Source organism: Taurulus bubalis, assembly GCF_910589615.1.
Source record: "Taurulus bubalis genome assembly, chromosome: 7".
Classification (NCBI taxonomy): Eukaryota; Metazoa; Chordata; class Actinopteri; order Perciformes; family Cottidae; genus Taurulus; species Taurulus bubalis.
The window spans coordinates 16,191,073-16,213,044 of record NC_136595.1 but is presented as its reverse complement, the minus strand read 5'-3'; the positions used below and the strand labels follow the sequence as shown (position 1 = coordinate 16,213,044).

The window sequence follows — 21,972 nt, the reverse complement described above, 5'->3', positions numbered from 1 at the left end:
GTGTATTTCGTTACTTTTTCCCCTGACCAACACGTACATATATATATATATATATATATAGTATTTCAGTGGCGGGCCGTGGATTTTGTACCTGTGCTTTCAATCAGCCGCAGCTGCCCCCCGCGGAGCTGGAGCTGTGCAGGAGCTGTGCAATGAGCTGTGCAGGAGCTGTGCAATGAGAAAAGCTAACAGGGGAAAATAATTATAATACATGTAGTGTATTTGTGAAAAACAATTAAATTATAAAATAGCTATAACTTTGTGATTCTGTTTAGGCCAGCAGAAAAGGCTTAACAGGCCACTGTCAATATATATATATATATATATATATATATATATATATATATATATATATATATATATTTATTTATAGTGACCTGCGATACGCTTAAGACAGTCTTCAAGCGTATCACAGGTCAAATGTTCAAAAATAAATATGCAATCAGATGGACCTCTAGCTTTAAACACTCACTTTGTCAATCATTTGTGAAGTTGTAAATGTGAATGGCTTCACTCCGTCAATCAGTGGGAGCAACAGAATTAGTGCTGCGACTGTTGTTTCCGCAGCAAAAATAAATCTTTATGACAAGACATTTATGGCCACTGTAGCTCATGATGTGTCGTTAGTGTTACTCATTGGACAATCATTACAAGAGTAATGTAAAAGACAAAGGAATGAAATAAACTCAGAGCTGTAGCCTACTAGTTGAGCAAAATAAAATAAAACTTATATGAAAAAAACGCAATGCCCATTTAGAATTCCTCCCGATCTATTTGAACGCAATTCTTGTTGTAAGCATGCAACTTTCAATTTTCAACGATATTCACTGATCCCTGACAGAAATACTGACGATTACAGTACAGTAAGTAAAAATAATCCTATACTTTCACACTGCCCTGATATCACAAATGAAGCTCACTGGCATCATAGAAATGTCTGGCATATTGGTGGTCAGCCATTGTGATACTGTTTGAATGTGTACAGTGCGTGTTTAAACTGGTGGTGGTAAGCTATATGGTAGTCAGGTGGCTGCTGTACGATTATACACCCTCTTCCCTTTGCTCTTTGAGCTTCTGTGTGTGCATGCTTGTCTTTGGACAATGTGGTTACGAGATACTTCTGGCAGAGAATAGCGGAGCTTTAAGGTGTGTGTGTGTGTGTGTGTGTGTGTGTGTGTGTGTGTGTGTGTGTGTGTGTGTGTGTGTGTGCATGCTGTGGCATGCGTGCACGCGTAACCAGAGACAGTGATTAAACGTTTTAAAGCACAGATGATCCAACAGGTGCTCGCTGTCTCTTCTGCTCCCAGCCTTCTCTCTCTCTCTCTCTCTCTCTCTCTCTCTCTCTCTCTCTCTCTCTCTCTCTACTTTGAGCCCCGCACCCTCTCTGTGACCCCCACTCCTGAACCATCATAGCTCCTTTCTTGTCTCTTCGTTCTTGTGCTGAAGGATATTTTAAGCAACAAAGCCCTGTGTGTCTACCGTCTTACACAATGAGACATACATGTTGAGCATAGCTATTCCTTGTACTGCATTATAAAAATGGGAAAAACCAACACGGTGGTGTAAAACTTTAGAGCTGCTTTAACATTTGTGTTGAAACACAAGCACTTCTTTGCACACACATCATCAGAATTATAAATGTTGTGTAATGAAAAGACCCTGCCAGACCCGGCCTATGCATGCTGCCTCAGACAATAAAGTTGTACTTTAGTGCCACCTGGCACTGACATCCATAGCTACTATTGGCATGACTGCAAGCCTGTAAATTCTCAGAGTGCTCGGTGATGACTGAAACTTAACAACTTTACAACTGCCCACAAACAAAGATCTGATAAAATCGAATGATTAATAATCTTCTTCTTCTTCTTCTTCTTCTTCTTCTTCTTCTTCTTCTTCTTCTTCTTCTTCTTCTTCTTCTTCATTGCCGTTTTTTTCCAATGCCTCAAAAAACATCACAATCCTTAGGAAATTAAAACATCCAGGATCTAACCATCTCTTGTTCAGTTTTTTGCTTTCTGTTTTTTGTACTTTTGTAGTTAGAAATTGTGCTAATAATACACCCAACAAACTCCACAACATTTCATTTTTTTAATCAAACTAGTGTCATTAATTTCCTTTAATTCCCTTATGATGTGTATTTGAAAGTCCTTACATTTGGCACAGAAGAAACATTCAGGAAAACCCCAGTTCACCAAATCAACTCCAGCTTTGAGAGGCAGCGTGCAAACATGCCATCTTACATTAGACGTGAGGTGGAGGACAGAACGGACACCGCCACCCAATACATTTGAATAAATTAAAGTCCAATTTGCAGTTAAGTTGACTCCACTTGTCCCATGACAAGGGATACAAAATCACACAGAGAGCAAATAAGTTGAAAAGGTGTGGAAAACATTCTGCACACTCTTTAGTCCGCACTCTACCTGCTGGCTTCGATCATCAAACAAGAACGAAGCACAAGACGAGGGAGAGAGTGGGGTGGATTTAAAACGAGAGAGTGCAAGAGAAGAGAGAAAGGAGTGAGAGAGAGAGGGGGGAATGACGCTATGGATTAACTGTCCTTCATGCTGAAAATATACATCCCCAGGCGCTTGGCACTGAATTATTAATTCAAATTTGTCAGAGAAAGAATGAGAGAAATCTATTGACGGGGAGACGGGCCCTTTAATGGTCTCATTAAAGAGGAGGCTTCCCACACCAGGCACCTTCTGTACTGCTGTAGGAGTTTTTGGGGCGATGGAGGGGGGTACTTGACCCCCCAATGATTTTCTGTCACTTTATCATAAACAAGAAAGGTTGACATGCCCCTCCACTCCCCAACGCTTTCCCTCCACCACCAAACAAACCCGGTGTGTAATTAGCCAAGGGGTGCAAAAGTGCACTGAATGTAAACGAGGTTCACACGCATGCATTGATAGAAAGAGACAGCAACTACACACACACATTATGTGTTGCGTCTGCATCTACTGGTGCTGACAGGTACAAATGAAGTGGGGGGTAAAGTCCAGAGGACCCTGAAAGGTCCCCACACAGGTACAGCCATATTGATTCCTAATTCATTACATTTTTATTTTTGTTCCATTGCACTGCTCCATTACCTCAGATTACACCAAACAGTGATTTATCTTCTGGATTGTTGTCCATTAGATTTGAGCCTGTCAGTCAAGCGTTAGCGTCATTAGCTGCATATAGCTACGTGACTGGGTGGGAGCTGTTTTGGTGAGGGGGGATAAACTGTCTGTGAAATCCAGATGGCATTAGCAAGGTGAAAGAGCGGGGACCTGTGGGTGCACTGCGCCGTCCGTGGTCGGCTCATTGAAAGGCGTTTGGTTCAGCCTCCAGGGGGACTAAAGAAAGGGACAACACGAAACAGAGGGGTTTGGGTGGGGGGGACCAGAGGGGGGGACCAGAGGGACCACAGAGCATTGCTGATTCAAATCTCTTAGTATCCCTCTGGCAAATACATTTTCATAATGCTGAGACAATGAGATATTTTTTTCTCCCTAGCAATATTATTTGTATCACGGTGAGTATGCAGCTTGATAACATGAACAGCAGGAGATACAAAATATGTTAAGCCCCAAAACAGAAAAATCATTGAACTCTTGACATGTGAGAAGCTGGAACCAGAAAATATTGGCTATTCTGCTTAGTAAGAGATCAACTAATCGCTCAATAGACTAATTGTAGCAACTTATTTGCATTCTTATGACAGCAAATACTTACCACCATTAAAGTAGAGTAACACATACCACCCTATGTCAAAAAGTCTGAACTACCCCTTTCATATGTATTCCCACTGATATTATCCACCCTGGCTGTGTCCATCTGTTGAAGGCCTTCAAGTCTATAATACCACAGCTAAACAGAGGACCTAGAGATACAGGATGTACATTTGTTTTCCCCTTCACCTCAGGATAAACCCCCTGTACCTTCCAGCCAGCATAGTCAATGAGGTAAGCTGGTCTTCTTCCTGCTGGGAGCGCCTTTTCTCTTGTTTATTTTATGGGACCTAAGGCACTTTTCCTTTCCTCTCAATATCTCTCGACCTCTCTCCATCGCCCCGACGAGCCCGCCGACCCGTCCTTGGGCGACAGGACTGAACCAGCCACTACCCGTGTAGCTTAACAACAATAGCAATGTTGTCGGAGGAGGTTAAGATTTGACTTAATTTATCCCCAACTGGACCGCGCCTACGTAATTGTCTTTCATAGCCGCATGGCGTTTGGCCCCCTGAGTGGCTGAAGGGAGGGGTTGATGAGTCGGAGAGCAAATTGAGCCTTCATGCTTTATTCTAACACACTGACAATAGCCCGTCCTCATTGGTGGCCACAGGTTTCCAGGAACTGTGAGACAGTTGATATTATGCATTGTTAGCGCAGAGGATATTTGGCCTCTGGACACTGGGCCCTATGTTAGCTTGAGGGCATGTAGCTTCAGTATATCACTCTATGCTGTTGAAACCAAGGGTTACTTTTCAAGATAATGGGTCACTATTTGGGGCTTGATAAGGTCTTTGTTAAATTATTAAACAGTTACTGAGTGTAAAAGATACTTGTTGAGATCCTTTCACTTCATTAGATACTGAAGAAAAGAAATCTCCAAATTAGCTACGACCGATAGGTGCTCCGTATGCTCAGATAAAACTGTCCACCAAGAGGTATATGTTCAGTATGTTGTTGTTGCTACAATATATGTACATTAATGTGGAGAAGCAAAAACCAGAATGCAAAATATGCTGATATTACATTTAACCCCAAATCACAATATAATTAAATGCAGTCTATATGTCACAAGGAAAAATGTGTGGAATAATGTGGATGAGGTGTTTCATTGTCAATCCAAGCCTAACCTTATATCTCAATTATCAATTTATGATATGGCAACCCACTCCACATAATGATCGGCTTGGTGAGCAGATTTGAGAACTCTTCATATGTCACTTTTCATATATACAAATGAGTACAGCATCATGAATAATAAGATAATTAGAAAGTGTGCACCGTTATCCCCCATATTTAAATGATTATCACATCTCACTTTGTCTAGATCTGGCTTTTTAACCCTGCATCTACAAACAGTTATGTTTTGCAGCATGTAGCAGTGTTGGTCTGTGCTTCAATCGATTGTTATTAGAGATCAACATTCAGCTGATACATCCTCTTCTTGCCTCCTGTGATCACTGTATGATGCTAGTTATCATTTTAGCCTTTGGTGTATCAAGTCTCAAAGAACAACCATTTAATGTTAAGGAGCAATCAACATCAGTTTACACCCCCTTTATTTTTTTATTCGCCTCGAACATGGAGGCGTTGTATCTGAGAAAGGGAATTCCCCAAATGGGACTTGGAGGAAAACAAGGAAGCTGAGATCTCCGGGGAGAAGGGAAACTTGTTTGCTGGCAAGCTTAGATAGATGAGGGAAGCAGAGTCTTGTGTAGAGGAAAAAAACAGACACACACTTCCATGTGAAATGCTGTCAGTGGAATATTGATGTGAGCTGCTGTGTGTGTGCGTGTGTGTGTGTGTGTGTGTGTGTGTAGCTGTTGTGTGAATGCAAGTTTGTGTACTTCATGACTTGATTGTGGTTTGAGGGTAAAATGGGGGAAAAGGAGGTTAATTCTCTCCAATACAAAGCCCAGCAGTGCACCGTGACTCAGATTATAGCCTAAGTGATGCCGTTAACCATGCGGCCATTGCCCCTTGCCCCGTGAACCTTATTTGCTTTGATTGGCCTTGCTGCCCTGTTTTTTAACACCACACTCATACACACTCACACAGCGTAATTCCCCAAGTGAACACACAGCTCTGCATCTAGCTTATTGTGGGCAGTCGATAGTCCTCACTTTGTCCCGTCAACCCACACAGAGTCAAAGGTTATTGGTTTCTGCTCTTTCAACGCCTCTGTCTCTGATTGGAGCAGAGCTGTGAGGCAGATTAATAATGAATAAAGTAGCAGTTGACATTGTTGACTTGATAACAATCCAGTAAGGTGCAATAAAGAGGACTTGGCCTGGACAACTCCTCGTTCTTTGAAGCACCGCTGCCGTAGTAAAAGGTGCGTCAGCTTTGATCGTTTTGGCTCATATAAACGCCCATGAAAGTCCCTATTGGAAGAGCAGGCGCCCCCAATTCCCGCTTATACAGGAAGTGACCAGTTTGTCTTTCACTCACGTTTAATTGGCCAAGTTTACTGACAGCACTTGACTCAATAACTGTTTATGACGCAAGAGTTTTACGTGTTGTTTTTGGACTAGGCAGGAAACATATGTTGTGAAGTTTGAAAGGCACAATGACTTGGCAGCATGTGACTGGTTCATTGATTGGGGCACTAAAAGTGTACTGTGAGAGGTGTCCATGGTGTTATTTTGCCATGTACCACATGATGGCAAGACGACATGACTGGAAATGGGTGATAGTGTGATGACGAAATAGCATGATGGAAAATGTGGAGATAGTAAAGGGATAGTAAAGTGTGGAGATAGTAGAAGGTATGTCTGACATGTCAGGTGAATGACTCATACCACATGAGTTTATCCAATAACTGCAATGCATTTTTGTCTTCACAAAAGGTGTTCTAACTGATCAAATTTAAGCAAATATAGTTTAAATCCAAATGTAGCAAATGATCATTTATGAGCACAACACATAATCAGCCTTTTCTGATCTTTTTCACCCCTCCTGTTATTACAATTTGACTCAAGTGTCAGGTTTTACTCTCCTAGGATATAGCAGGCTGCCCTACTGCACAGTTCAATATGCTTTAGCTTCTTAATGTCATACACAGAGTGATGCATGTTTGCTTGAACTTTGACACCAAATGATGTTTTTTTTTAAGAAATTCTGGTCAGAGTTTTTGCACACCACAGTTTCCAGTCTGTGAGGCATCAGTGAGATCAGAGTGTAGTAATGGAACGAGTATTTACACGAGTGAATGTGCAGTGTGTCTAAATGCTGTATGTATCCCTGGAGCAGGTGGATTGCAAGGGGCTGCGAAAGAGTGAAAAGCACAAGCGGACACACACACACACACACACACACACACACACACACACACACACACACACACACACACACACACATACATGCATTCACAGCACAGAGCAAATCTTGTCTAATTAAAAAGCACAGCAGTGATTTCAGGGGCTCTGTGATAGAGAGAATGGATATGTGTGTGTGTGTGTGTGTGTGTGTGTGTGTGTGTGTGTGTGTGTGTGTGTGTGTGTGTGGTCGTTGGCTTCAGCATGATCGCCCGTCAAAAGAAACAATGTATTCTGCGGGACCTCAGGGTTTCCATTTGAGTATTCAGACACGGCGCTGCAACGAGCTGTGGCTGTTTTATGTGAAAAAAAGTTGATAATTAGTCCCACAGTGACTGAACAATGAGATGGAAAGCGAAGGGTGGAGGTGGGGGGGAGGGTGCGTGTGTGTGTGTGTGTGTGTGTGTGTGTGTGTGTGTGTGTGTGTGTGTGTGTGTGTGGGGGGGGAGCTAGGGGGAGCGCTTACCACACTTAATGTTCCGACCTGACACTGTCTGGGAATCATTGATCAATTGTTTCTTTTGGTTGTTTTTTCGCCCCAACCCTTGTCTCTCCTTCAGCCCTCTCCTGCCTTTAATGATCAGTAAATTAGAATCATAGCACTTTTCTGATGCGATTAGCAACTAAATATTAGGCAACATGTCCCATCAACCTTAGTGTTTTTGTATTTATTGTTATTTATTAGTAAGTAGCGTAGTATAGTTGGAGTAGGTATCGAACTATTGTCATTTGGGCTTTTTCTTTTTTCCGGAGGTCTCATTTTTCTTCTTTTTTTTTAAATGGACTCTGGTAATAATTAGCAATTAAAATGCTATTATTTTGCCTCACTTTCCACTAATTAGCTTGTAGTCCCCCCCCCCTACACATACAGCCATTAAACTCTCCTCTACATGCATATACACACACTCTTGCGCCACACACAAACACAGTCAAAATCTTTCTGAGGAAACCCCTCATATGTTTTTTTGTTGTAATCCGGGTTTACCTTGACATGTTGACTCTGACGTTGCTGAATTGATTATATTGCAGCATGAGATGTTACAGCAGAGGTAACTTGGCCTTTTTGTATCAGATTCCATTACACATTGTATATATTATATGCTATTAATCAGTGGTTTGACCATCTCATAAAAAATATAATAATTGTATGGCAGAAATAATTTCTCAAACCAACACATATTGTACTCCAAAAATGACCAGGGCTGTAACTGAGACACTCAGACACTGGAGTATTCTGTTGGGGGTTTAAACAACTAATAAGGAATTGTATTCACAATTAAAAACTGAACAAATGATAGGTATTGTATATATTAATTCCAGGTTTAAACTCAAATGACTATGCTTTGAGTACAGTATTTAGGGGAAGTTAATAGTAGAACAAATCTAAATAAAGTAAAAATAAGGGGTGAAGGACAGGGCAGTGGAGGGTTGTGGACTCTTTTTAAAAAATACTTTTTGAGCAACTCAGAAACTTTTATTTCCATGTATTTGCGACATTTTGTTTATTGTGCATACAAGAACAACATCTTGTTGACCTGCGTAGGACGCCTATGTGTTAAAGCCTAAAGCCCTCACTCCACTGGGTTAGCTTATGTAAGGCTATATCAATGCGTCTTGGAGGTGTTGTTGGCGTGAAAGCCGGTTCAGGAGTCTGATAGGGGGTCAGACAGCTGAGTGACAGCAGGAAAAAGCACATGCCATGTTTGTTTGGAGCCTTCTTTGTCACCGACCGCACCCCCAACCCCCCTTTTCCTGCCCTCCTCTTGGCCTTATTTAGCCCCCACCGTGTCACCCAGAGGTCACGATGATCACGCATATGCTACACGCCAGCTCACACATACACAGGCAACACCGGCACAAACAGACAGACACACACACACACACACTCACATACATATTGTAATCGCATGGTAGAGTGCATCATAGATGGAAGTGCCTTCAAGGACCTGCTTCTCATTCTCTAGACCTCATTAGCTGCTGATTTATCTCCCCCTCTTTCCTCCTAATGCTCTGGGTGGGTGGATGGAGTGTGTGTGAGTGTGGGAAGGGGGTACCATGTGAGAAATATTATGTGTATTTCCATGGATTAGTGTCTGTGTGTGTGTGTGTGTGTGTGTGTGTGTGTGTGTGTGTGTGTGTGTGTGTGTGTGTGTGTGTGTGTGTGAGAGAGAGAAAGGCAGACCTTTAGCGTTAAAGATGGTATATTTTAGTGTGGGTTGGTGTGTATGTGTTGGTCTGGAGGTGTCAACTAGACACAGGGACTATGTCATTCCACATTAGCCCACTGTGAGCACACTCAACCTGGGGTCAAACAGATTAATAAAAGATCACACATGCACACACATCGCTACTATCTGATTAAATATTCTGCAGCCCTGCGCTTCATAATCATGACAAGTACACGCCGGGCGTTCTTGTTCACCATTATCCATTTAGCACATTTTTGTCTTGTCTTGCAATAATCTGTTCAAACCCCCAGTGATCTTATTATTGTCAAGGAGAAGTGCTTATAGCTGCGCGTAAAGGTAGGATTGTCGAGAGATGCAAAATGTATTTTTGACAAGGAATTAATAGGGAAAAAAGACTTCCCATCAATATGAATTCCCGCACTTTTATTGTACCCTGCAGTTCAAGTGATTACTGTTTCACCGAAGATTGATGCTCTTTTAAACACTGAATATATATATATATATTTTTTAATGATAATTACATTCTGTTTTGTTATGATACAAAAGACGAGGTGAAGGCATTAGGTTAAGGAGCATCTCTGGTACTAATATGACTGTAACTCTGCCCTACATAATTCATTGACTCCTGGGGAATGAATCTCTTGGGTGGAGAACCATTTTTTTGTGCCTTTACCTGATTCCCTTTACATCGCCGTCTCCAGAGATGATTAACAGGGGGGAAAAGTGGATGGAGGGATATTTCGTCATGCGTTTCATTTGAAAGTTAAAAAAAAGGCTACAACCAAACATGACGTTGTAGCACTGTCCCCTGAGAATACAAATTATTCCAAGCTTTTTGTCTTTGAAATATGAATCATTATGACCCATCCATGTGTCTCCATGAGGATACTGTGACACTATAAAACTGTCTTGAGTTATAGTTTCTGCCATAAAAAACTTTGAGTTAAGATGAGACATAAAAGCCTAAATGTAGGACTTCATATTCACACAATTTAACCATGGTGAGTGAATTATATGTATGTGAACAAATGTTGTGTGAGACACGGTGGCTTGTAATTCTTGGCCATTATTTCTATGTTTAGGCTCTTTTATAATTTTCCACTCTTTACTCTTGTATTTCTCAACAGCACTCACAGAGAGTGCTTAAATATCATCTCATCTAACCTCTTTATTTGCTTGCTTCTGCAGATGTGAAGAACCTGGAGAACTTCCACCTGGTAGAGAGCGTCCAGGAGCAGGTCAACGCAGCGCTGCTGGACTACGTCATGTGCAACTACCCGCAGCAAACAGACAAGTTTGGCCAGCTGCTCCTCCGGCTGCCCGAGATCCGAGCCATCAGCCTGCAGGCTGAAGAATACCTTTACTACAAACACCTGAACGGTGACGTGCCCTGCAACAACCTGCTCATCGAAATGCTTCACGCCAAGAGAGCTTAAGAGGGGACTGCGTTACCCATAATGCAGCTGTGCAGACATCCGGAGAGTTTTGCTCAAACACCAAAAACTCTGAATAACTGAACCTCCAGCTCAGACTTGACTGAGTGATGACCTGGTGGATGGAGAGCAGAGAGTGTGAGCAACTCTTGTCTACATTAAGCTCATTTTGATCTCTTGGAGTACAGATGTGGACAAACACACATGCATAGAGACAGATCGTGTGCACACACAAACAGCATATGGATCCCTTCATTGAAAAAAAAAAAAAAAGTCTGAATGAACAGCCACATCTCCTCAACCACAAAGAAAAAAGACAATACTGAAAGGAAAAAAACTAAAAACTAAACACTTGAAACAAACACTGCATTTGGCACCGGATGGGATCTAATCGTCTGTACGAGCACAGACTATCAAGACTGGCAGGCTGCAACTTAAAGAATTAACAACCCTTGAGTGTTTTAGAGCTGGTGACATTGTGAGAGGCTTTTTGTGCTGAGAGAGGAAACTGAGTAACACAGTCCATCTTTCAGATAGCTTTGAGGCTAGAGTGGTGGCTTATTTTGCTCGACGGTCCTCCAGTGTGCTCTCTCTCTCTCTCTCTCTCTCTCTCTGGAACCGACTTTTAGCTGTCGTTGGTACTGTGAAGACAAATGGAGAAGCAGTCAACCAGGCCAGGGACTCTTCCCTACCTTCACATCTGTTCTTTGGACTCACATATGATGCCTGCCACGGCAGCTTGATCTGAATTAAAAGGGTGAATTGACAGTTTACAAATAAACGTCTAAAAAAGGAAGATTCTTTAATGAACAAAATGATAAATAGGCCGATAAGAAGAAAAATACTACAATGTTTTTTTTCTCATGAAATGGTAGTTATTTGCTCCTCATGGTCACCTTGTGGTTCCTCTTTCTTATTCCACCACCCCAAATCATCTTAAACTATGTACCTCAGAAAGACCAGTGTTAAATAAATTCAATTAATAATGTCAGCTGAAACAATTGTATTTATAGCCCTTTTCCTGCAAAAAAAAAGAAGAAAAAAAACAACTCCTGTTTTATTATTTCACTACAACTGGAACAAACAAGTGTGATTCTGAAGACGGAGAAGGATTGACCCTGCCTTTGTCCGGAAAGACCAAAGCTTGCTGCAGAACAGAAGAAGGAAATTACAAAAAACCTTAATAATCAGTATTATAAGAGAAAAAAAAAAGATTTTTGATGTCACAGTTATGTGAGTCTTGCCTTATTTCATTACCATGCTAGATAACCATGCAGATGTGAATGAAAATATGTACAAATATATATATAAAGTATTAATGTTGTAAAAATAAAAAAAAGAATAATTCAACAGGTGTTTACATTAATATGGTCATATGGGAGAGAACTGTGATGAAGCATAAATTGCAAAGCAATGATTTCCTAAAAAATGAAAACATCGAAATGAAAAAAAGATCCCTCTGGTTTGCTTTCTTTGGTGTGTGTACAGTGTTTTGTTTTTTATTTGTTTTGAGCAGTACTTAAATTATGTCGTGAGACACTAAAATCAAAAAGGAATCACACTTAAAATATTAATTTCTATCTGTGTCTGCTGGCATTCAAACATGTGTTTCTTAAGCATTGCTGTATAAGGATTCCGTTTCACTTTCAACCTTTTTGTAGACTTTTTTCTTTTTTATTTACAGTGCTTTTACCTGTTTTTATGTACAGTATGTCACTGGTTACGCTTAATAATGAAGATAATTTATTGCGTCTCTGAGTTTCCATCTTTGTGTTACATGACGTGAGGTGTCTGTGCCAGAATAAATTTGTTTACTGTAGCATGTTCTTGTTTTGTTTCCACAAGTAGTTCAGTGATGCAGGTCTGGAGCAAAAATAATGGCCTTTCAAAAAAAGGAGAAAAAAAACCCAGACGCAATTTCTTTGTCTTTTAAATGTTTATGCAAGTCAGTACATTGAAAAGAGCATTGTATTTAAGCAAGTATGTGTGAAAGATGTTCGTGCCACATCAGCTTTCCTTTTCAACCTGATCATAATCATTGCTCTTTCTGGTTTGCTCTGATACCAAAGACTGCATTCCTGTCCTCTGTGAGCTGTGACTTCTAGTATTGCGTCCAAAATGAACAAAAAACTGACTTGTTTTAGTAGAATTTTTCTTTAAAAAGTGGCACCCTAACTTATTTTCATGTGGAGTTTTTCACATTTACTGTAGTTGTTGTTACTGTTCTTCTTTTTTTCAAAATGTCCCAACACTTGCCTCCCACAACAACCTGTGGTTGCTTATTTGTTTACCTGTCAGCATTTGGCAATTACTGTAAGTCATAGAACGATCAAAAGTCTTTCAATGGCATGTACAATGTACAGAAAAACTCCCTTAAAACCCTTATGTCAAGAAGCAGTTCCTGGACCCGAGCTCCATTTTCTGACACCTCATTAACCGTGTCTATCGATCAGACAATCTTTTATCACCCACTTTTAAAGTTCTGTGTTTAGTTTCTGCAGCTGCCTTGGACTTCCTATGACACACAGATGAACTCTGACCCACACGCAGGCCATGCAGTCGTGCACATCAATAACGTGCACGACTTACTGCAGAAGTCCTATTTTTTAACTGCATAGTGGATTAAACTGCTGCCATCCGGCTCCAATCCCCAACAGGAGCTTGTCTTGAGAGGAAGTTTAGTAAAGGTTTGGAGAAACACTTTTCTGACACTTCAGCTGTCAGAAGTTATACAGGGAATGGTGTGAAATCCAACTGTTTGCTTTACAATCTGCAGCTTAAGAGTATCTACACAGATGTATATACATGATACATACTTTAACAACAAACAATGACTACTGTGTGCATTCACATGCTCATGGATGCTGTCACATGTCACACATGGATACACAAAGGATCAAAAATGCTATTTTCCTCCTGCTTGTCATGACTTTGCCCCTCCTGCTGACATTCTAGTTGCCCCTATCACTGCCCTTTTCATGAGGAGTGTCTCTCTGAGGCTAAATTAATTTTTCCTCATATTTCAATAAATAATTATTATGCTTACAACACCAGAATCTCGCTTCCTGCACGCACACACACACACACACACACACACACCCTGTCCAGTTCCATTATATATATACATTTTTTCCTTGTGTGGGAAAAATTAATAGCTTGAATATCATTTTAGTAAAACATGCAGGAACGAGATCAGATGAGAATTCACTTGTTTTGCTTCATCTTTTTTCCCCATGCCATTCTGGCCTTTATTTGATAGTTTGACAGTAGTGACAGGAAACCAGTGGAGACAAAGGGGGGTGGCCTGTGATAAAAGTGTGCACCTGAATCCAATATCACACTTAATTCATGTAACAGACTGCAGTGCTGCCGCACACTTTACTGGACAATTTACAGTAACGCTTTCACAAGCAAATATACAGCAAGTGAAGCCATGAAAGAGAATATACCATAAAAAACATAGAAACATACCAAATAAAAACAAACAAACAATGAACTTTGAGTGAAACCTCAGAAAATTAAATTAAGATTCAAAATCCTAATTGAGGCGTTTAGCTTTCATTATCATGCACTGGAACTTAAAAAAGGTCTGAAAATAAGGTATGCAACACAGATGTGCCAAATATTCCTGCATCTCCACAGTAATCACAGCTGAACGTTTGTAAAAGAAAAAGAAGATTTAATACAAAGAAAACATTTCACCAACACTGATTAAAACCAATTCAAATACAAAAGAATCACAATATGAAACTACAATCACGATCAACATCCAGGTCAGTCCACGTGGACGAGGCCGTAGCTCTTCTGAGGCGCAGGGCTGCGAGGGAAACAGGAAGCTGTGAACTCCAGCTCCATGGGAACATGAAGACTACAACCAGCCGGCAAGGCATCGACCTCTGAGGGAGGAGGCTCCTGGATGGGAGATGGGGAGTGAAATTAGGAAAACAATATCTACTAACACTTTAATAACAGTAAATACTGAGGACATAAAATGCACTGGTGGATTCAAGAGGATGGGGAAATGTTCTACTTTGTTTTCAGAGAAAGTTCATTTACAGAATGCAGTATTCTCAATTATCGTATCTTTAAAGGTTTTGTTAAAGCACATTTTGTCACTGAATGTGTCCAAAGGCTCCTCTTTAGAAATACTGTCCCTGTAATTGATTGAATGACACAGAATGACACACCTTGTTTTACATGTACAGTATGTACAGTGTGTCATTAGGATACAGCCTCTTACTTTACATGACAGTGAACATCGCTGCTTGTAACTCTTTTGTTTGCAGACCATTTTCATGTTAATCGTTTGTTTGCCTCTTGTTCTCAAACTATATACCAAACAAGTCTTTTTAAATTGATAAAATAGCAGAATATTACGAACCTTATTCACCAGGTTGAAAATATGAACCTGAATTACGGTTTTCAATTAAAATCTTGAAGCTTGGTTTTCTAACAATTTTATATCAAAAGCAGTTGAAATTTAAAGAGCAGCTCCGCACACGCTGTCTCAATCTTCAACCGCACAAATGTTGGTGTTAATACAAATTAAACCTCCATGTATTTACTGAAACATGCATCTGCCATCATGAAGTGATTTTTGACACAAAGTTAATGAATGATCTAAAGACCTTCACTTTTTTTTTCTTCATCAGGTACAGTTTTTGGGAAAAATAGTCCTGTGAAAACAAATGAAGAATGATTTTCATAATTTCTTTGAATTCTATATTTCACAAGACATTAAACACGACTGACTGATCAAATGTGAAATTACAGCACCACAAAGCCGTATTCCTGATTCCTGATGCAACCTGCTGCTACCTTGCCTCAATCAGATATATTCATGTCTTCTAATGTTTTATAATTTAATCCAATACATCCATGTTGAAGTTAAAATGTTGTTCTTTTGAATATACTAGGTGTTAAATAGTTTGTGTAATAACACTGGGATGTAAGGTCCCGATCTGAAAGAATCACAGTGGAGCAGAAACTGCTGAAATTGTTTCTGTAAATGTTTGAATGTCTCTTGTATGTGTAATAACAAACACAACTTTTGACATCTATTCTATTTTTCCTCATGAAGCAAATGATATGAGGGAGTATTTGATTGCTGAGGTGTCGATGATAGTGTTCTCGTGCAGCATTAAGGATGCTGGTCACAGCCGAGCAAGAGGCCAGCTCGATCCCCGGCGCACAGCGTAGCAATCCTCACTTGGAGCTTGGCTTGCAGTGCCTGGCCTCCTGTCTGTAAATGTGTTAAACCTGCTTTCACTCGGCCTGAATTTGTATAAATAATGTATATACATTTATCCACGGACTCTAACAAGTGCAGCCTCAGGTGAAAATACTCAGAAATGCATGCTATGCGCATCCCCGAAGGTGGACATCAGCTCCAAACCGACCAACTCAAAAGATAACCACACAGAGAGCAAGAAAAAAAATAAAACACAAATGAATAATTTGCCAACAGCAACATAAACACACACACACACACACAGTGGGTTTTCTTCTTCACACACACACACACACACACACACACACACACACACACACACACACACACACACACACACACACACACACAGAGATGCAGTGCTGTCAGTTTCTGAGCAAGTTTTCCTTTCCGTCACACAAACAGCCCCTAGATGTGTCTGCCAGTGTTGTGTGTGAAGCTTTTAAACTCTGGAACCACATCACTCGTGTTTACCGAGATGTGCTTGTATGTTTCCCTGCATTGTCAAAGCACAGTCAAAGAGAAAGAGATTGAGGGCACAAGAAAAAACAAAAGCATTTGGAAGTGTTCCAAGATTGAAGAGAAGGTGCAACTGAACACTAGAATAGGCTGAATGGGTTTCAGTCCAGTGGTTGGCAGGACCGGAGGCTCAGGAGGCCTGAGAAAAGAATAACCAGTTGATATGAAATGAACCCACCCAGCGCCACATGGTGGCAAAACTGGTGGAATAATCAAATCAGGATAACCACATCAACCAGTGACTTTATAATAGAATATAATGTTTGAACACAACAACACACTTACTGTAAATTCAATCTTAATGTATAAACAAAAAGTACCTGATTCTGCACGTCTTTGTGTCATTCTATGTCATCACATTAAATCGCATAAAAGCACACCACCAAAACAAGCACTGCCTTTGCTGAGAAAACTCAATTTGTATGCAGTTATGCAAGTACTGACCATCTTCCTATTGTTCATTATTGAGTGACCATGAGTTATTACTGGAACTGTAGTTCAGTTCTGGGAAGTCGGGACAACAGTATTTTTAGTTACTGTCTTTCATCATAAATCATTACACAAAACAAATATGAGAGCAATGGCAGTTATTTTGATTTGATATCAGAGTGTTGGTCCTGAGTTCATAAAGCAAGCACTGATGTAAAATGTATTGTAACTGGCATTTTATTTAGATTGTGCCTTGTGTTTCACCATACTTAATGGTGTATTTCACCATACTTAATGGTTGTCTGAAATGAAATAATCGCACCTAGAAAACATTTATTGATGAATAAAATGGTGTATTCATCCGTTTTTGAGGGGTAAGACTGGGGGAGGCTCACATGTGAAGAACAAAGAAGCTGGAGAGAAACAGCACAACTTTTCAGAGTGGCAATTAGTCAACTTTCTAATCATTTATACCAAACAGCAACTGGGGGAGCCATTGTTTGGCGGCCTGATGGACAAACTTTAAAAATGTAAAGATCAAATTAATAGGCTAGCATTGTTAATGGGAACACTCACTATTGTAATGCAAAAGCCTCACTGTGGCATGCAAAGCAAATACACTAAGGTTTGGAGATGGAATGGTTCGAAGGCCGCTGCCGTTTCATTTCAAAGCATGCATTATACATCATTGTGCATAAAGAGAAAGCCTACAGCATTATGATGTTTTTTTTTCCACGATGATTATCCTTTATTAGTCGTTAAAAAGAGAGAGAGAGAGAGAGAGAAAAAATACAACTTTTAAGCACCTGAACCTCGCTGCCAGCATTCCATTAATTGCCTGCACAATGGGGAGAGCCTTTGGAGATTTTTCAATTTCAAAAAATGAGGAGCGTTCATTCAGTCGTGCTCATGTTATACCAGCACTTAAATCCTACACAGCTCACATAAAAAAGGACTCAAGGTTGCATCCGATTGAAAGCCTCCAACTACAGCCACTTCAGAAATCCATTTAGCAAGCGGGGGGTTAGAACATCTAATTCAAACAGAGTCGCCCTGTTAAAACGGTTGCGCCAATGTCTTTTAAAAACACACACACACACACACACACACACACACACACACACACACACACTTTCAGGCACACACTTTCCTCCTCTGTTTGTTTGGCTCCATTGTAGGGAAGATGAACCTGGCACACACTGTAGCCCGATGACACAAAGAATTAATCTTACCAGACCTCAGCCAAGTGGCGAAGGTGAATGCTTGACTGCACATGGAATCTTGATCTTTGCTCCGACAGTGTCAAAAAAAAAAGAGCTCTACGGGAACATCAAAGAAAGAGGAGCGTCTGTAATACCATGACGACCTGAATGTCACAACACCGTTCATCTGCTGCACAATCCCGGGATACACTATATTTTCTATAATACATTTTCCAAAAAATGTTTATGTAGAAAATCTGAGCAAAAGAAAGTCTTAATGCAATCAAAATAGTGGGATCTGCATTTTAATGTATCACAGTTCATGTTACATCCAACATTGTAGCAATACTTGTTGTGCAATATGAGCCACTGTCTGCTTCAAATATTTGCATGTGAACTATTAATTAAATATTGATGAAGCAAAAACATTAATTGACAATTCTCAAGTGTGGTGATATTTTCTCACACCAGATGTTTCATTTGCTGAGGATCTGATGACAGAGCATTGCAGTGTGAATGATTGAGTCACTCTCTCCCATTACATTTTATGGTTATTGTTACATATTTTCTTTTTCAAGTAACCCGGAGAGTTTCTTTTACTTATTGTTGAACTTTAACATTTGAACAGTGGCCATCAAAACCCCCGCAACAGAATCGCCAGGATAAGTAACCGTTTCTGATGGTTTTGAGCTGGTAGTTTTGCTTACACCCTTATTAATTATACAGTTCTACTTCTGGAACTGCTGTTATTACTGAGGAAACACACATTACTTTTATTATTACCTCTTCCCGGAACAGACTGCAGGCTATTATACAACTGTATCAGACTGTCTTGCACTCCAAAATAAAGCTTTTGTGACAGATGCTTGAACAGAAAAAAGCAAGCAATAGCAAAATGTAAATATCAATCTGTGGCCTAATACCAATTGTTTGGAACAACAAAAGTAAAAAGTTTCAGGACCTGCGAATAGACTGAATCGGTTTCTTTATGAAAACATTGAATTGATTTTTTTTATAACTGAAGGTTGCTACATGCCCAACCACAACATTTCCTTTTAATTCTAGTCTTATACCTAAAGCTGAGTATAAACTCTAAATAAATGTTTAATGTTGTGGAGACCAGATTTCTCTCCCCAGATGTCAGGTAATTACCCATAAGATATGGTGTGAGCAGATTTTTGTCCCAACAATGCCATTAACACAGTGTAGACAGACACACACACACACACACGCACACAGACACAGACTTTTGAATATCTTCAGACACATTCAGTTTTTCAAGATTAGGTCTGTGTGTTCTCACTTTTAATCAAATTGAAATGTACATACAGCATGAACTGGCCTTTCGACCACCAACAAGCACACACATCACCTTATTCCCTTCACCTGAGCTTCTCTGCCCATCTCTTCACCTGTAATTCATACTCTCGTCGGAGTTCGGCCTCGCCCGCACCGAGCCTTGAATTAAAGTTATTTCTCCAAGTTACTATCGCCAGTTGTCTCCTACGTTTTGGTCCACCTGCTCCACTCTCCATTACAACTACTCAGATATAAGGATCTATCTAGCTATTTATCTACAGAAATACATTGAAGTGAGAGTACAGATACATACGTAATGATGCCTTTTGTGCAAACATTATTGAGCTGAGAGGCAAACAAAGCCAGCAAATGATTTGGCCAACACTGCTTTTACTAAAGACTGAAGGATTTCCATCAAGGCCCTTTGCAATTTCAACCAGATGCCTGAGGAGGTAATGCACAGTATGTGAAAACACACTACTTACAGACTGGCCTTAATGTAAGAGTTTTCAGTGGCCTGGCTTTACTCCCAAACTGGCTTTAAAATCAGTGTTTGTATGCAATCATAAGAGTTTTAGTTGTTTTCTTCTGCAAAGTGCCACAGAAATGCTGCAAAACAAATAAAGAAGTACATCTGCATCAAAAATCTAATGTATATCCTTGAAAGCACCGCATTCCATACCTATGACAAAAGCAAAAGATTCAGCCTCAATTAAGTGTGTGTCAATGTGTGTCTCTGCTAATGTATACATGTGTGTGTCCACAGATGGATGTAAGTATCTGTGCATGTGTCTCTCATACATCTGCAGGTCTGTTGGTGAGATCAATATCAAAACCCTTTAGAGGACTGAATCAAGCAGTTAGAAACATTCCTTTCATCTTCCCTGTTTCAAAGCGTCACAGACAACTGCTGGCAGGCCTTCAGATGCAAACAGCTGTTCTCGGATTGTCACTGTGATGGGAAACTGATTATTTAGTCTGCTGTCCCTCCTTTGGGACAGCAACAGTTTCTGTGAGCTACTGAGGACTCTTGAGATGCTAGGTCCTTTGCCAGAGGCAGCAATAACACTGTAATAGAGGCTCCTATAAATGAACATCACAGACTTAAACATAGCGGTGAAAAAGGAGAGCCTGAGCCCCAGGAAAGACCTTTTGGGAACATAACGTCAGCATCTGTTTGGAGCTGTGGCTCTGCCATAGAGAGGCCAGAAGTTAAGTGTAACAGGGACTGTCTCTCAGCACCTGGAGTTCTACGTTTGTCGAGCTGGTGTTGATCAACCTGTACCTGACAAGACCTGGATCCACTCCACTGAATCACAAATTTTCACCTCTATTAAATCAATATTGTTCACATTTGATTTCTGGTTAGGGCGCTAACAGGAACAATGTGTGTGCACAGGCTTTGTTGTGGCTGGACCTCTGTTGAATATCATTAAAAGGCCTGGTCCTGGTTGCTGAGGCAGCTGCAACCCACACCACAAGACCATGGCCCAGCAGTGAATGACAGTGTATATGTGTATTCTATGAATACCATATTACCGGGTATAAAACAAGTGGGTACAATCCAGGGAGCAACAAACACTATCTGCTGGGTTAAACATTTAAACCCCTAATCAGAGACTGTGTGTTTGTTTAAAAAAAGAATGGACATAATAAAGCTGTAAAATGGATGGAATTTTTTTCTTTTTTTTATGTTAAATAATATGCGTTATCCATTTTGTAACTATTTTTATATTTTTCACACCAGAAATGGTGAAAATGTTCCAGAGAGAGAGAAAACAAAGAATGCAAATGTTCTGTGTCTAATCATGGTTCTAATGACAACAACACATTTGCCAATTTCCAAATACAACTATTGGAAACAAAAACACATAATAGATGGAACAGTATTGTTGAATTGACCTCCAACATCCAATGCAACACTGACAGCAAGTGGGCGGTCTTCTGGTAGAGCTCATCTTAACTGGCATTTGACAAGTTCTCTCTCTGGGAGTGTACCAGAGCCTCACAGTGCATATGAAGCTCAGACTCTAATGCGAGGTGAGGGATGTAAGGTGAGGTGAGGCTGTGTGAAGCCTGAGCATGAACACCAAAGCACAGGTCAGAGATCGGATCAATACTGGCTCGGCCAGGGTGGAATGAGGTTGGGCTGGTAGGCAGCAAAGAGACGCTTCTATTTTACCTTCATCACACATTTTCTTCAGTATTTTTGCATTAAAGATAACAATAACTAAGTATTTATTAAGTATACAATTAACCAAATGGTAATTTGGATAGCAAAAAAGCAACACTTGATTTGTTGAGAGTAGTTGAACTGAACTGTGGAGTCTACAGAACGGATCACACCAAATTGTGCGAGGGGCATACAATGTGTGTGTGTGTGTGTGTGTGTGTGTGTGTGTGTGTGTGTGTGTGTGTGTGTGTGTGTGTTTGTGTGTGTGTGAGAGAGTTTCTGTAAGTTACAAGCTGACCCGAACTTGTCCGACCTGCGGGTTGTGGATCAACCTCACATTAATAGTCACCACCTAATATATGAACATTATTCAACCATTTCCTATCCACTCTGAAACCGCTTTCAAGAAAGAAAAACAATTCAGCACTCAGTAATTAAGCACCTGCACCCAACATAATT

At 40.4% G+C, this 21,972-nt stretch overlaps 2 protein-coding genes across 2 annotated transcripts in view; one reads left to right on the top strand and one right to left on the bottom strand.

The window, feature by feature from the left end:
* The window catches only part of nr5a2 (nuclear receptor subfamily 5, group A, member 2), a 63,326-nt gene extending 52,166 nt beyond the window's left edge, over nucleotides 1-11,160 (top strand). The window contains exon 7 of the mRNA XM_079220575.1: nucleotides 10,417-11,160. Coding sequence (XP_079076701.1) covers nucleotides 10,417-10,664 — 248 coding nt within the window. The 3' untranslated portion in view covers nucleotides 10,665-11,160. The remainder of the gene's footprint in view (nucleotides 1-10,416) is intronic.
* Nucleotides 11,161-13,882: 2,722 nt separating this feature from the next.
* LOC306739579 (adhesion G protein-coupled receptor D2) overlaps nucleotides 13,883-21,972 on the bottom strand; it is a gene marked incomplete at its 5' end in the record, with an annotated part of 82,672 nt that continues 74,582 nt past the window's right edge. Inside the window, one exon of the mRNA XM_079221600.1 lies at nucleotides 13,883-14,573. Within this exon, the coding sequence (XP_079077726.1) occupies nucleotides 14,436-14,573 (138 nt within the window). The 3' untranslated portion in view covers nucleotides 13,883-14,435. The remainder of the gene's footprint in view (nucleotides 14,574-21,972) is intronic.